General features: G+C 37.5%; 2 protein-coding genes across 3 annotated transcripts in view; one reads left to right on the forward strand and one right to left on the reverse strand.

Annotated features, from left to right (window-relative positions):
• Window positions 1–17,655, forward strand: part of KCNJ5 (potassium inwardly rectifying channel subfamily J member 5) — a 42,395-nt gene that overhangs the window by 6,206 nt on the left and 18,534 nt on the right. For both annotated transcript variants that reach the window (XM_072426573.1, XM_072426574.1), the window contains one exon: window positions 174–221. In XM_072426573.1, the coding sequence (XP_072282674.1) occupies window positions 175–221 (47 nt within the window). In that variant the 5' untranslated portion in view covers window position 174. The remainder of the gene's footprint in view (window positions 1–173; window positions 222–17,655) is intronic.
• On the reverse strand, window positions 6,783–17,104 carry KCNJ1 (potassium inwardly rectifying channel subfamily J member 1). The gene is made up of 2 exons (XM_072426585.1): window positions 16,968–17,104; window positions 6,783–8,902 (listed from the first exon to the last, which is right to left on the reverse strand). Exon 2 carries the CDS (start codon window positions 8,875–8,877, stop codon window positions 7,753–7,755), a length of 1,125 nt encoding a protein of 374 aa, XP_072282686.1. The 5' UTR covers window positions 8,878–8,902; window positions 16,968–17,104; the 3' UTR covers window positions 6,783–7,752.

Consider the following 17,655-nt stretch of genomic DNA (forward strand, 5'->3'; position numbering starts at 1 on the left):
TCTTGTCCCCTCCCCCAGGATTAGGACTGTAGGGGAACTATACTGCTGGAAAGGGGATTATGGGTAAGTCAAAGTGGGTTTTTATAGACCGAATGAACAAAATGTAAAGTATGTTAATAAGTGAGTTTACAAAATAAATCCATATGTTCATGCCTTGGTTTCTTTTCTTTTAGAATGAAGCGATATCCCAACATCCCGAGAGTATACCGGTCACCTTGCAGGTGAATATTTTTATCTCTTTGCTTTGCAATCTTAGAGCTTGTTGATAGAAATATTTGTGTATATCAATTGCTCACCTGCATAGAGCTGCTGCCCCACTACCTGCTATGAAATGGAAAATAATTTGATCACCTATCTCATGTTAGCAAAGAGTTTCAATGTAATGCACAAACTGTATACAGAAATGTGCAATGGCAGCAATGGTTGGGTATGAAGGTGGTACAGATATTGGGAGTGGTATTTAGAGAATGGGGTTGGGGGGCAAGTGTGGTGTTTAGTGGTGGTGGGCTTTACATGCGAGCTGGTGTGGTTTGAAGAGATGGAGGGAGTTGGGGTTGGGAAACAGAGAAATTTACAAAATTGTAAGCTTAGTTGGTTTTCATATCTGGAGGAACCTCTGCTAAAACAAACTGAATAGACGTGAGTATGGTAGTAGAATGGTGGTCAGTGGAGAAGTCACCCCTGACATCCTGAGCAGTGAGAGAGCTGCATCCTTACACCTATGTTCAGTGAAATAGAGCACCGCTCACATAAGTGGTCATTAGGTATATCTCATCCCCCACACTGGAGGTCAACAAGAAAGCATCATTTACATTGGGAACAGATCGGCACCCCCTCCCACATTTATAAACTTCTGAAAAGACCATGTAGCTTGCTCTGCAAAGTATTTACAGTATTTTGGCATCTGACCCCAGACCTGTACAGACACCTGCATGGGAAGGTAATCAGTTACCGCCTAAAGAACCCATAGAAACCTTGGTGAAAAATGGCTGCATTGGATCATTCTTTATTTTATGGATTTTGCTGATTACGATGCCCCAGTGACTGTTATAAATGTACACACCAAATGTTATTTTTAAAGGTTTTATTTTCTACTTTACTGCAATGCAAATTGGTGCACAAAACTGAGCATTACATTCAAAATAAATGGGCGTCCTTACTTGGAAGTTTTGCAGACTAAATCTTTTGTTTGGCTGCAGTAACTAGGCCCTTACTGCATTAAATATGACTTCCAATCGGCCCTCTGAAGTGGGTAACATTGCTACGTGCTTGGCTCCTGGGAACTTTAGGTTCTTTACTATTTTCTTACCAGCCAGAACATTCACTTACTCATTTTCTTCAGTATTCCCCTGGGGGAAAGTCACATTCTTTTGACACACATGCGACTTGTGTCCCTTTCATTCCACTTATAATGGCTTCTGTTGTTTTTTTTCTGGCTGTACTTGGAAAATAGTTGTATCCTAGTTGATGAAACCTGTCTGGGAATGTTAATAAGTATTCCTGATTCTCTCAGCATTAATGGCTAACCTGCACGTCATCCTTTAGGGCCTGGGCTTCTCAATGGAGTTCTGTGAATAAAGTAATAATAATATAATTATAAATAAAATATGGCTGCAAGCCTTGTGTACAGGTCTGGGTCCATGTGATAACATGTCTCCTCTGCTCATGCCTAGTTATCTAACTGGTTAAATGGTATCAACAAGACAGAAGGAGAAGAAAAACCTCAGCCCTCAATCTCCCTGGCCCTAATCAATGGTTGGCGGTGCTGTTGTCTAATATTAGTTCAGCTGCTGCTGTTGCTGATTGTCAGGAACTTCCTGTAATTGTCAGACTGGTACTGTTATGGCTGCTGATATATGGTCCTTTGGGCGATCTGCGCCATTGTTGGGGCACGTTTGATGAGAAGGTTCTGTTAATTGTCAAAGTATCAGAGGTCCGGTTACAGCATCTGAACCACATTTAGATATAACAAAGGGACAGTGAGCCACACTGAATGTGATTGAATAGAGCAAAGTATTTTATTAGGATTAAAAAGTAATATAGCAAGGACGGTGTAAACCCAAACTGGATGTTCTGTGTATTAAAGTAGAACTATGGCTTCCTGGTATATGCTGCAGCCATAATGCAGCTTCCTATCATGGTGTGGCAACACTGCTGCACTGCTAACAAATTCACAGCGGAGTTGTCGCCCTTTGTGTAGGTTGTGTCCTCTTGATGTTTCAGGGGTGTATCCACCAGTATTGTCACTGCTGATTTACAAGCATGTAACAAGCAAGTGGTCACCTGGCCAAATCTAGCCCCGCCCAGTTGTTTCTTGATTGATAGGATTTCCTGTTGTTGGCCCCTCCCACTGTGATCTGCAGTGTCTGGGAAGATGAGGACGTGAGACACAAATGAAGGAGGAAAACTAAATGAAGTTTTTTTTTTTATTTCACTTTTCGTTTTGTTCATCATATAGGCATTGGAACTTGTTTACATGATCATACAGGAGCCATTGTTTGTCATGTAATTTATTTATTTCAATGAAACCCTTTTTTCGACCTTTGTTACATCTCAGTTCTGCTGATCGTGGTGTTTCGTGGTCCCTTTAAAAAGTTATTGTGCAGAAGGCCGACTGGCGAGGGAAATGCTTCAAAGTTGAGAATTTGCTGAGAGATTGTCATTAGTGACATTAGAGGAACCTGCTGCCCCTGAACTTTCAGTTGAGGATCATTGATCTGCAGAGTAATGGGTAACCCACAGCTTCTTCATACCAAAATAGAATGAAACCATTTTCTATTCACCCTTTGTACATCTATTCTGCCCAAGTATCTGAGAAAACTAAAATAATTGTAATAGGTTAACACAATGTTTCATAAGGAACAGAAAAGACCAAAAACTTTAATAATGTTCTATTATATATAAGTTTGTGTAAATCAACCAACTGCATCATCCTAATCTAGAGTTCTAGTGAATGATCCCTAGTTTGGGAATAAAGGGCTTTCACTGATTGGGAATACAACTCTTGTTAAAAGTTTCCAGTAATGGTTTTTCCCTGGCGGACATATTTATATGGACAAGACTGGGCTTCATTTTTTTATTTTCTGTAATATTGGAACAACTCTGCCAAATTCTGGAAACAACCTCCTCCTTTGGCCACTCCAGCGCCCTCTTCCCAAACCTTGATCCAGGACTTCATGAACCCCTCACATTTCCTATGGATGTGGCTTTCACATTCTGTTCGGCATGTGATATCCTTCAACCTTAAAACTCACACCTTTAACCAAAAGTCTGACCCAGTTCACTAGTCCAGGTCCACCCAGGCAGACTAGTTTATATATAGCCCACTGAATCTCTATAGCTTATGTTTCCTCCCTTTCTTCCTAAATTGTTTGGGCAGGGCTTTCTTTCCTAATATAGTGCAGTAATCTTGTATATTGACTTGGTAATTTGTTACACACTTCTGGCTAAGAATGCTGTAAGACTGTATTGTGTGTATTATCTTTCTTTGTGCCATGTAATTGGTGCTATATAAATCTTCATTAATCTATTTGCAGGGCTCAGTACAATTCTATTATGATGGCTAAGTAATGATTCATTAGCTAATTAGTTCTGTGCTTTCCAAATTTGCGGTTTGGGGAATTCCAGAGTCTCATTAACACTCTTGGCATGTGCTACTTCTCTCTTGGTCTCCTTATATACAGAAAAACTCCTGTGAATTGCATTGCTGGTTGTAGTGACCTGAAGCATAGAGCTGAAGCATATAAATTCATCTAAAAAATAAACCTTATTTTAGTTTTCCCTCATTCTGTTAGAGATGGATACACTGAGGGGTCCTGAAATCCCCCAACTCCATACACACCAGCACCAACTTTTCCTAAGCAGGAGATTCTTTAATTAAACTTCTCTCATTCCTTTCAAATCTTGAATCCAATACATGTGTTTCCTTTCTTTATATTATTCATTTCACCCATCACTCACCTGCATCTGCAAGCCAATCGTTGTTTGCTTATGTTAAATAAAAATGACTCCTTCAGACTGCTCACCCGACATAATTACAAGCGCAATTACTCAACCATCTAGTAAATGAGAGTTTCAATTTAAAGGAATGTATTGTAATTATATTTGTGTATGTCACATGTTGTACGGAGTGTGTCCCATACCTAAACAAATCTGTGAGGGAACACGTACAGTTCTGTGACCAGTTATTAACCTGAAGTTAATTAGATTGAATGGAGGAAACAAAATCCCAACTTCTCACGTTTCACCGGGAGAAAAACCCAGACGGCTTCAGATCATAACAAGTATAAATTATTTGTTTTTTCCTCCTAGAAAATCATTGTAACCTGTTATCTCCAAAATGATATACTAATTATTAAATATGTCTTTATTAGCAGCAGATAGTTATAATAAACATTGCAATGAGATATGACAGGTCAAAAAAGTAATGATATACTAATTAAAGCCAAGAGTAATAAATATATTTGGTAATTACCTTCTTGTCTGTAGTAGTATTTAGTAATGGGTTTTACACTTTTGTTTTAGGACAAGCTCTCTAATGTTTCTTTTCTTCTACAGCCCTTTGTGACTGTGAAGTTCTGTACAAAAAACACTATAAACTTCTCTTGTTTGAGCCATTGTGGGTTGCTGAAACAAATGTAATGTATAGGTATACAAATGAAAAGGACCCCCCCACCACCATTTTTATTTTATTTTATGTGATTGTTTACTTTTCTTTCCCTTCATTGAATAATCAAAATTATTGTACAGTTTAACCTATTCTGGTATATCAATTTTGTTTTATGTCTAAAGATCAAAATTTTATATACCAAAAACAATAAAAATTTAGTGTGTAATAAAGGAAAAGATTTTAAATGTATAAAGTGAAAAAAATGCCTGTTAATCCTGCCAGAAATGCAGAGAGTTGGTAACCTCCATAGACACAGTGCGGTAAGTAGCTTTGTCCCCCTAGGGCAGAATTTGTTACTGGCAACAATATTAAGTGGGAATAAAAGGAAAAGGTTTGTATATTTTAATGTAAATCCTCACATTCTAGTAACTCCACAATAACAGATCCCATTCTTTCTTTAGAAGCTAACATCCCCAATTACAAAACTAAACTAAAGGACAAAAAAGAGGAAATCGAAATGGGACTTTCACAGCAGTTATTTTCACATTCTATACATTTTGAAATGTACATTTTACTTGCATTAAGAAGCGAAAAATGTTGCTTTAATATTATTTATATGAGCCTTGCACCCCTGCTTCCTAATGCAAGGAAAATGCACATTTCAGAATGTGTTCCACAATTATCATGATTGTCCCCAATGCCTGTGAACTGCAATGGGAGGCTTAGAATCTCCTCACCATAATGCAGATTGCAGCCCTCTTTAATTCTCTCCCCAAAACTCCGCTGGTGGAGCGATGTGGGAAATGTAGATATTGAGGTCACACAGCTCCATATAAAAATACCAAAGTATGTGGCTATAAATGCAATTTGTGGAATGTTGCCTTAGGTACTTGTAACCCAAAGGACCGGGCTGAAATGTTCCCTTTCATATGTGAAAAAGAAAACTTTAACCCTGCCAATAATAAATTATCCTCAGAAGTGCAATCCAGCAAATGTATAATAGGGAGGTGTCTTCCCCAAAATGTATACAAATACCACCGGGACTTCATACCATTTATTCTATCATTTGCCATGAGCACAATTTCCCCGGTGTAATTCAATGGGGGTATTCTATGCTATGTACAGCATCCGTGTATTTGTGAGCTTGTCTAGAGACAAACTCTTTCGTCATCTACCATCTGTGTGTTATTGTTGCTGTTTGTTCTGTTTTTTTTTATCTTTGCATGATTGGATACACTATTTAAAGAAGGTGCTGTACTGTTTCAATCAACAAACTCTGTTTTGTATCTAAAGCTTCGTACACACGTGCAATAATTATCGTTGGAAATGAACGACTAACGACCGATTGTCCGATAATCATAAAAAAAAAGTGCACAGCAATGTTGATAAAGGAGGAATACCACTGGAAAAGAGCGACTGTCCTGGCGGATCTTATTGGGCAACAATCGTTCACTATCTATTGTGTGTACGGTCGTTCAGTGATTGTGGATGTTTCTGCAGTACACTTTGTCCTTTACATGTCACTCCCTGCATTGTTCAAACGTTTGTATCTAGCGTGTGTACATTATTCGTGGATTATATTTGAACAATCGTATCGTTACAGCATGTACAGAATTGTGCGCAATACAATCGTTCAAAATAATCGTGCATCATAACGATAATTATTACAAGTGTGTACCAAGCTTAAGGATCACCTCACATCTGTATTTATATGCATGAAGTTTAGTGCCAAACCCAGCTATTTTTTTAGGACCCTTTCTTCGCTTTGATTGTAGGTGAAATATAAGGTGGCATGGCTTTTCCCACTTTTACCTGAACAGGGACCCAGATAAATAAAAAGCCTCTTGCTAAGTTGAGGCTAGAGTTGCGTTTTAATGTTTATGAAGAAAAAGGGGTAAGGAGAACCGCCATTTACCCCAACGTTGGCATTTTAAAATAATAACAATTGACCTAAAGCATACTAAAGACAAAAGAGTTTTACCAAGAAGTCGACATCAGCTGCCACAATATCACCTTCCGTGCAGATTTCCTTTATATGTACAGAAATGTTTATTAGGCATCAAATACCAATATATTGAAATTTGTATTCACAGAGATGGCCATGCTTTACTGTTTGGCCTTCCTGTGTAAAGTGAATGGTGTTACACGTTATTGATAATTTATAGAAATCAATTCAGTTTTTCAGTTTTATTTGAAATCCTTAAAATGGACTTGTAAGATCCTTTTTCTGAAGGTAATGAATAACAAAACACAATTTTATTACAAGTAATATTCTTTATCATAACAAAATGCAATAATTCCACCTGATTTCATTGTCATTTAAATACAACTTCTCTTAAAAAGAGAAACATTTTGTTTTTGCTTCCTCCAGTATCCACTATATATGATTTACAATAAAAATACTAATATATTTGCTTCCATTTCCTAAAATTTCACATCTGCAACAACTTGAGGCTTGGCAACATAATGATTTTATTTGCTAAATATTTGTATTTTTCTCCATACATGCTAAGATTAATGCTGAATAGAATGGGAGGAGACCGAGTCCTTCTCGGTTATAATGTCATTTTCACTTACAGATCCTCTGCCAATGCCCCTCCTACCCTGTGACTGGGCAGTGAATATAAAATTAGTGCTGCTTTTCCCCTTTACCTCTCTGATCTCTGCTGTACAGGGCCTGCAAAAGGCAATACAAGTTCAGGTGCTTGCTGTGCTTGGAATAAAACATACATTTAATGGTGCCTGAATACAGTACTTCATTCATGTATTTCTGTCTTCCCGGTGCCTAGCTTTAGTGCAACTACTGCCAAAATGTTGTTTCAGTTGTGGAGGAGTTGGAAAGTGTGCCAAGTATCTGTTGTTCCCTCACCCCCTTAGGATTTCCAGATGATATTTCCCCAATGATCACATGGGGAATGTGAAGGTAAATCACTGGAATGGGATGCAGCTGTATCGTTCAAAGTTTCTTACCTTTCCTTGTACAGTCCAAAATTTGCACCTAGTTAAAAAGCAACAGATTTTTGACAAAGTTCAACCATACACCACTTATAGGTAACTTCTCACAGAGAAATGATATGTTTACAGTCCATGTGGACTTAAAATGATCTCATGGATCTCTTTTTGTATAAATATAAAAAAAATAGTTACATTTTTGTTTCATTGGATTCAGGTGCCCCTGGTATTTCGGAGACAAAGGCCAGGTTATCATAGCCTTTATTTAGCTTGGCTTTGGCATCCTTCTCATTATAGAGACAAAAGGCGCAGTGAGGCGTTTCCACCTCTACAGTCTTTCCGAAGTTACTAAAGTCTACGCGGTATTTTCCTTCTTTGCTTTTAGATACGATTGGAGCAAAGCGATACCCCCAGAGAACCTCTTCGGGGATGTAAGATGTGCGCACCTGACAAGTAGCGCTCGTTGCTTCCACTGTTCCATCTAGAAAAACCACCAACTCAAAGTCATGATGTAGAAGAGTCTCGGCCGACATCTCAAAGAATGGGCTTTTTTGATCAATCACGTGGTAGATTGTCAATGGTGATACGAAGAAGAGATTCTCATTTCCAGCATCCACAGTAAAATTAATGTTTGTCTGATCTAGGATAATGGTTTCTCCCTCAGGTGTTACGGTGGTTTTCAGTAATTTTCCATATATGTGACTTCCTATCAGCAAACTCTTTCTTAAATTTGCAACTCGTATAAGAAAGCAAAGTTTTCCACCTCGCTTGCTAATGACGGCATTTTTGCTAAAGGTTATGGTTTTTGCTCTTTTTTTGGGTCTGGAGATTTTGGCCAGAATGGCACCGCACATGAATGAGTTAATTATCACTCCTAGGATGGACTGAAAGACCAGAAGGAAAATGGCCGTGCCACACTGCTCAGTCACACAACGGAACCCATAGCCAATGGTCACTTGGGTCTCCAGGGAAAAGAGAAAGGCCGAGGTCAAACCGTTAATATTCTCAACGCAAGGGGTATAGTTGGCTGGGGGGTTAAATTCTGGAAGATCCTTGTGTAAGTAGGCCACAGCATACCAAAGTAATCCAAATAAAAACCAGCTCCCTAGAAAAGCTGAAATAAAAATGGTCATCTTGTACCTCCATCTTAAGTCCAGAATAGTAGTCCAGATGTCTGCCAGGAAGGCGATTCTGGATTGCTCTTCCACATTGCCAAATTCAATGTTGCATCTTCCATCTTTGGACACCAGCCTTGCCCTGCGGCGGTTCCGCTCTCTCAGGTGAAAGTTTAGCTTCCTTTGCATGTAGGAAAACATTCTGACATGAAGATTGTTGTACCTGCTGAAAAAATAGAAATGTCAGGATGATGATTAGTTCCGCTGGACAATAGTCTGGCATAGTCCGTAAACAGATTGGTGAATCTTTCACTGAGCACACTCAATATATAACCACTGGGATGGATGCCAGCCAGTGCTGCTCATCCTGTCTGTCTAGAAAAGTTTTTTTTAATCTTTGCAGCAACTTTCCTCAGTGGCGCTTCACATGCAAGAGCATTGTGCTCCATTTAGTTCTGTTAACCTGCTTGAAGCTGAAAGTGATTAACGAGCATATCTTTTGAATGTCTTGGTTTAATTGGCCTGAGTCAGAGTTTGCTGGCAAGCTTTCTAAACCAAAACATATTCAAGCAGTCGATTTCTAAAATATTGCTGAAGTAACATTTTTATTGATGGGGCACAAGAACATAAAGTAATAAAGTTTATATACCTTTGCTGCACATTTAAACACCTATATTGGGGTAGTTTATAGACCTTTAAATTTAGGTGGAAGGCCCATTTAAGTAACTAGAATTGCATCATTTTTATTTTTAGAGTTTCATATAATTCCTCTACTCAAAGTTATTATATGATATATATTATTATGCAATCTTGTATTTTGCTCTCCTATTTCCTACTGTTTTGTCAGAAACTCCATTGAAGTGAAGTTGTCCATATATTTGTGCAGTTAGATCCAGGTACATTATGAAACATATAGGTATGTTACTTCATATACTAACATATAGGTTACTTCCCCTATAACCCACATTTTAGAATGACCACTATATCTAGAGATGATCACAGCTAAATTTTAACCATTACTTTGTGCAGAAGGACAAATACAATGTGCTGTCAAATCCATTTATTCTGCAGTAAGATTCGAATTTCTATACTATGCATTCTACCTACAGTTACCCTCCATCTAACCTTAATAAAATAGGCTGCTTTTGTGTCCCCATCCAGTTGCATGGGGGGTAAAAATCCGTTCATACAAAAGCCAGTGTTTTGATGCTTGACATGTGAAGTTAGGTTTTCCCATTGATACAACACTTACAATGAGAATAGCAGGGATGCTGTGTTCTGTGGTGACCCTTTATTGGGGTGTCCCATAGTTCATAATTTATGGGGTTACCCTCACCCCAAATTATTTAATGACATTCATTAAATAATGCCTATATACCCTTATAATGTACAAGCTTTATTGTACATTTTAAGGGTATATAGGCATTTTACCCTTTATATTCTTAACTTTATTTATAGTAATTATTTATGTAATGTAGCCAGCTCCACCTGGAGTGTCTGCTTATTAAAGAGATAAGCAGTTTTATCTGAGCAGAATTTGGGAGGGGCACAGATGGAATGCATTAAAAAATTTGCATATAAAAATTCATCCTGGAATTTAAAGTCTAATGTCATTTGATATTTGCATAATTCGTGTAGGAAAATGAAGGATACGACTTTAATAAAAGCCTTCCTGTTACTGTAAAGGTATCTATAAGGATTTGCATGGCCCTTCAGACCACGATGGTAGAGGATGCCCGATAAGAATTCTGTTATTCTTTAGAAGCAAGAAGATTGTTTTACAGAAGCAAAGCAGAAAAAAATCTTTCAACCTTAAAGTCTTATAGCTATGAAATGACCGTCATCATTTTTGTCTTTAGGACTTCTTGTCTGTTGGTGCCCTTGGGTTTAGCATGCTGTCGGTGCAAATGCCAGTTTACGAAAAACTGTGCAATCAGCATTTTCTTTAATTAATTAATAGTTGGTGGTGTCTGTGTGCGTCTCCCCCTAACCTCTGTAACAAAAAATATGATTACTTGTCACGGTCTGACTTTGTTGTCAAAGCGCTGCTTTCTGTCTCCTCCAACCTCCTCATTGTCTTTTGTGGAACAAAACATTGACTTTGTTACCAATGCCGCTAATAAGGGTAAAGTTAACATTTCAATTACACTGGGCAATGATTCCACCAAGATTTGAAGGTCATGGAAGGACGGTATCAGGGTAGATGTGATGTACATATGATGGCTGACTATTGTTGGAGCATCCGGCGGGATTGTCCTGAACACTACAGGAAAAGCTATAAGCGTAAATTTTTACCGCTTACCCGATTAATTTTCAAATGTTTTACTGTAAAAAAAATGTCATAGAGTAACAATAAATCCTTTGTATGAACAAAAGAAATTTACATAAACAATACATTCAAGTTATTTCATTATTTTTTCATTGGAAATGTAAAATTTGTATGTTTTTTGACAAAAATGGAGGGCACCCTGTATCGTAAAAATTGTATGTGATAGCAAAAAACTGGGGTCATTTCTGGATTCACCATCCAAAAATTAGTAAAAAACAAGTGTAAGATCTAACTCCACAAAAAATGCGTTCCCCAGTGTTATACCTGCTACAGAAATATTGCAGTGCTGAGGTCTTAAAACTATAAACACAATAAATAGAATCATGACAAACAAAAACCCATTACAGTAAATTGGAAGTCTAAATAGTGAACTATTAACCCGGGTAATGGTGCATAGTTTTCGTAGCTAACTTCAGTTTAACTCTGTTGTACCATGGAAAATTTCCATTGTGGAGGCCAAATGATTGTTTGGAAGAGGAGAATAAACTATTGTACTCTACAGAGGATGGAATTCCCCGCACTGAGCATTTGTATTGAAAATATGAGATAGAAATGATATAGGAAGGCCCAGTTACCTGCTTTGGGATTTTAATCATTGCATATTCTAGATTGTGTGAGATTGTTCTGTTGCCGTGTCTTTATTTAGCACAGAGATGTACTGAGGTTTCTGTCTATTACATATTCTATTGATTTGTATCATTTGCCTTTTCTATATTTCATGTGTCATGGCATAGTTTGTTTGTCCGAGTTGTGGCACTGCTATGGTAGAGAGAAACTAGAACTGTGAGTGTGTGAGTACAATTGTGTGTCACACCTTTTGTTAGCTAAAATAATCAGAAAAAACCTTTACAAATGTGTTGTCAAGGTTGCTCATGTCTTTCTTTTAGTAATTTTAACTGTGTCGGTTGACTATTGCTAGCCATAATTTGCTGGATAGGTACATGATCAATATTATGAGCTCCTCCGACCGGGTAAGAAAGTGGTCAGAACAGGGAAAAGAGTGGAATCCCTATCAATGTTCCATCAATGTTCCTGATTTATTAAAGCTCTTCGAAGCTGGAGAGGATACACTTTCATCCAGCAAACCTGGAATAGATTTAAGTCATTTGCTATTTGTTAGCAAATGTTTTTAATCCCTTACCAGATTCATTCCAGGTTTGCTGGATCATACAGGTTCACTCATGAAAGTGTGTCTTTTCCAGCTATAATAAATCAGACCCAATATATCGATCAATCATCAATTGCAAATACATTTTTTTTAATGTGTGTTAGATTACATGCGTTTATCAAATTTAACATTAAATTTCTTACAAATGTTGGATACTATATGCCTCACCTGGCTTCAAATAGGAGCAGGTACAAAGTAGAAAAGATCCATAGACATTTAAAGCAAACCATTTATATTCTCGCATCATGAAGTTTATATGTCCCAAAGCCTTTTTATTCAGGGTTGAGTGCCAATTTGTTTGATATAATCTTTATAGCATAATTGAGCTTTATCTAGCCTATTTGCTGTTGTATTACCATAATAAAACTACCAAGGGATTTTTGGTTTAAAATTTAGGAAGAGGATTAAGGTTATTAACACCGTGCTTTTCATTAATAATGCTTTCATTAATCTTTGGTATGCAGTCCTTAAAATCTGCAGTGATAAAGTGACTCCATGTAATTGTGATATCTATTGATGTACCAAACATCCCCGCAATAGATCGCCTACAATGGTCCCCTTATTAACCTAAAGTGAAAGTGTCACAATGTTTGAGCAACACATACAAGCCACAATTTTAGGTATTTTTGTGTAAACCATTTATTACATTTTTTACTCTCAACTGTCCAAGGGTCTGTTGGACAAATACTAAAAATGTGTACAGATCCTAAACCTCGAGGACTGGAGTTAGATGGCCCTGATCTAACTTTGTTTTACTGTACAAAACTGCTGAAGGAAAAGCAAGAGAATATGAAATTATGGAATGGCGTTCCAGTTACTGATGATGTTGCTCCCATGTCATTTGACACATAGAGTTTTTTTTCACCATTTTTATTTTACACCCCTATGAGTTGGTTCTTATTCCCCCAAGGGGTGTGAATACCCCTTGTGAAAACATAATCATGCATTTGGTGATCAGCACTTTGTCCTGTTAGTAATAAGTGGGAGTAATGATCTTTGCAACCTTTTCTCAGGCAGGTCAGAGCCGTCAGCCATCGTCCTTTGAGGACCGAAGCTCTTACAGTTTCAGACTTCTGCTTGCTGAGAACGAATTATTCCAGCTTGTTCAGTCTCTGGGGGCCTTTCTAATTCCATCTTGGTTGGGTGGGTTGATTAGGTAGGTAGTTGTTAGTTGAGCTAAAAGAGGTTGCATGAATATTGCATGGTGAAACCCATATTGTATTTTAGTTTATGTTTCAGACCCTGAATGGGCAAAGTGAGAGTAAGGTTTGCGTAACACGCTAAACTATTGTCACTGGAAAAAAAAATACTGACAGATGAACAAATGAGCGCTGTACAGGGCCATTCTGTTCTATAGGGAGGGTAGGAGGAATGAGCGAGCAATACCCTGCTGTGCTCTCCTCCCTTCACGCCTATTGCAGTCGTTCATCATCTGTCATTCATGTGTACAGAGGTCGCCTGGGAATGGATCCATGTCAAATTCTCACACAATGCGACTGTACATTGCCTAACTCTTAGACTGGAAATCTTATGTAACTTCTATCTTATGTTTATTCCAATTTAACAAATAATTTCACTTACCTTACCAATAATATTCTGAATTATATACTGAAAGATGTTTGAGGTCTGGGGGGGGGGGGGCATAGAATAATGTTTGAGGCTAGGGGGACCATACCAAGCACCCCAAAGTATTTTTTTCGGTTGCTTACAACACCTTGGTATAATAATGAACAAGGAGATGGTAACGTTTTCAGAATAATATTTTAATAAACCACAGACACTAAACCTTAATGGGAATATCGCATTTTGGAGCTGCAGGTGATGATTTGATTTATACCCCAGAAGAAGTTTATCCATAGAAGAGCAGATGTTTCTATAAACTATGGGACATCGCACCATCCAAGCTTGTGCTGGTCACTTTACTTGGTAACATTGACCCTGTCTGGTCCCAACACCAGAAATTTATCCAAATTACAAATTCTGTGTACATGACAATGACCACTACCAACAATCCCTGAACAGCACAAAATAGCATTTTTGGACATCTGTTCTCTATACGAAAAGTCTTATTTCACTATATGACCTTCATTGTCATTATCTTCTATTTAGATTGATTCTGGAATCCTTGACATAATTATTCACTAACGTGATTCAATTTTCCTTTATTCAGTTTGTTTGCCCTGATACAGTGAAATGGGTGAATAACTATTGTAATTATAATTTGTATACTTTGTAGTGGAATAACAAGCCTACATTTTGGATTTTATTTTTCTAGGCAATAAAATATTTCTGATGTACAATAAAAGAGACTGTATCTGCTTTGTATTCTGGGTGTTAGATGCGTAAAGAGATTATGTTGCACTGCCGATCACCAGTAAAATAGCTTTCTAGTAAGACAATTTGCAAGTTTCTAGGCCTCTAACATTCTACACTCCTTCAGCTGCCCGTGAATGGGCTACGTAGTTACTTAGGTTGTAAAAAGTTATAGAAAGTCCATAGACATCCAGATCCAGAAGAGGGATTGTGCTTCGCCCTAAGCGTTCCTTTTAAATTGCTGCAGACGTGATGTTAGAACTTTTCTCCCAGTTCTGGCAACACAAATTTGTCTCTTGAAAAAAAAAATCAATTTTCCAAAAGAAGAATCTATCGAACACATTATTAATTTTAATATTATTAATAATAATAATACCAATAAACAGGATTTTTATAGTGCCAACATATTACGCAGCACTGTAACGTAACTGATGATCTATAGTTGCACAAACTTCAATGTGTTTCAGTGTGAGTAATTGATTCCCACTGGGGAATGTTCAAGGGAATGTCGGGTTCCTTGTTTTATAGAGTCCAGTTACCTTAACTAAATGATAATTGTGATGATTTGATTGTACAGTTTAGAGATTGATTCTGCAAGCCACAGATAAAGCTAAGATTTAGGAATGCATAATAAATAGGATTAATGTGATCCCCTCCTAATGTGTGATACTTCCCCCACCTTCTAGATTGTAAGCTCTTTGGGTCAGGATCCTCTCCTCCCCCTGTTTCACTGTTTATATCTGTCTGTCACTTGCAACCCCTATTTAATGTACAGTGTTGCATAATATGTTGGTGCTATATAAATACTGATTTTTAATAATAATATTAGTAATAATGATAATAATAAAAATAGTACTGCTGTTTCTGTCACCAACAATTTGTAGGGTCATACAATAATCAATTACTACAACCTATATACAGTCTTGGCCTCTGTCCTAGAGGAGTTTACACTTTTAAAGTCATTACTACATTCACACTTTAAAGAAACACATTGATCATAAGACATTTAACCTACTAGTATGTTCAGAAATGTGATTGAACACAGAGTGATTTGCAAACTCCATGCAGCTAGTACTCCAGTGAAACCAATACTGCAAAGCAAATGTTTCAGCTACTATGCTAATGTGACCTTGAACTTTTGTATAGCAAATATATAGAGTTGGTCAGATTAATGCAGAACGCGTTCCTAGAAAAAATTAAACATTTGCCTCTCATCCCAATAAATGACATTAATAAGGATTGCAATGAGCGTGGAGAAGATGACCCATTTGCACTGTTTGTTCTAGTATGGCCCCCATAAAACACAAACTGCCCCCAATGTATCCTCCTTTGTGAAGTGAAAGGCATGTGAACAGCTTTGAGCAGTTGTTACCCCAGATTTACTGCCGCATTTTAAAGGTTTAAACTGGGTCCCTGGATATCCACCCAGTCCTAGCGTGAGTTACCTTGTAACCCGGCTCCATTAATATATATATTCATAATAACACATGGGCATTTCATCAATAATAATAAGTAATACTAGATTACAATACTGCACTACCCTACTTCATGGGATCCAAGGCTACTAAAGAGCTTGGAACGATTTATCAGCAGAGAGAGTTTTCCAGCACAGCCGGGGTTCCATGAGAGCTCCTAGAAGTGATCTGTCGGTCCTACAAGTATGGGAGCTCCTCTTGCGGATTTGTTTTTTGAAGGTGTGTGTTTTAGAAGTATTTCACCCTTTCTTCCTTCTACCAGAACAAATATATGAATCTGGAGTCCTAAAACTTTACTAGCAGTTTTTATTTCTCCTGTCTGTGAGTTGCCATAAGGTAAAATATATTATGCCAGTTCCTGGGATTGCACCTTCACACAGTTAAGTATTGGCCAAGATACTTTATTTGCATTAACGGTTAAAACATGATCGCTCACATACTTACCTGTACAGTAATTTAGCTGCAATCATCTTCAGCATGATTCAAGATATCTTTACAAGTCTACAAGCTATATTCCTGTCTCTACCAAAACTTTTATTGCCTATAAAGACATGCCTGTGATCCTGCCACGCAGTTTGGTCTACTCCCAATAAATGATACAGAAGTGAATGCTTCCCAGTCCAATGCCATGAGCATCAGCCGGCAATAGGTGACCTAAAACAAATTGCTGCCCTCATAAACATTTCTCCTGTTTAATTAAAAGTAATGAAAGTAAAAGCAGTGTAAACATAAGAGGCCTAACAGGTGAGCTTTGTCATTTTGGAAGTATTGAATGACAGTGGGGAAATCTATGTCTGTTGCAGTTAAGTTTTATCTAAAGTATTCTTTGGGAAATGCCGCAGAAAAGTTCAGTCTATATTCGATTTCCTGTTTCCAAAATATTTCATTTTTTAAAAAAGTTATTAATTAAAAAAATATTTTTTTTTTCTAGGAATCCAAAAACCAAATATCGATGTTGATTTCTAGATTTAGTGTAAACTCATCTGTATCATCTGCTGACACTTACCTGATAGCCGATAGATCCTCTGATCGGTAATTCAGATGCTGAAGGTTCTCTCGCTGCTGGCTACACTGGGATTGTCTGCTATGCAGGTGTCACAAGGTTTGACCCTGTTTTATATGCTAGTTTGTCCTTGATGTCTGTGGAACCAGAGGGTGGAGGGGACGGGCTGTAATAAATGTTATAGCTTTCACGTTAACTATTTAATTCTACCAAACCTACTTAGTTTAGTACTGCCCTCCTAAAAGTTTTTGTTGCTTTATAGTTGGTCATAAGATCCAGAGGATCAATGCTGATGGTGTCTGCAGAACATTATCTGACCATAATATTTATTAAACACTCACTAGAAATCCATTATTACCACAACCTTCATATAGTTTAGGTTTATAGTAAAAAATGATTGATTATTGGATTGATTGATATGGTCAGTTTGCCTGTTATTACTTTATTGGTTTATTTAAAGCTACTAATAAAATAATAACTTTATTATAGCACAGTTTATAGCAGCTGGTTTGTCTGACCCTTAAAAGCCAACCTACGCTTGTCTATGATTTGGAGATTTGTATTCCAATCTAGAAGGAAGCCAGGAGATGACTACAAAGGACCAAACCTTTCACCCCACAGAAAGGACCCAGAACTTTTCAGCATGTTGGCAACCTAGCTCTTGGCTTTTAGATGACCTTGATAGAAGGTT

The sequence above is a fragment of the Pyxicephalus adspersus genome, chromosome 11 (genome assembly GCF_032062135.1).
Source record: "Pyxicephalus adspersus chromosome 11, UCB_Pads_2.0, whole genome shotgun sequence".
Lineage (NCBI taxonomy): Eukaryota > Metazoa > Chordata > Amphibia > Anura > Pyxicephalidae > Pyxicephalus > Pyxicephalus adspersus.

What these genes read in the sequence shown, in the direction of transcription:
- KCNJ1 (XM_072426585.1), bottom strand. Translation starts at nt 8,877, where the DNA reads ATGTTTTCCTACATGCAAAGGAAGCTAAACTTTCACCTGAGAGAGCGG.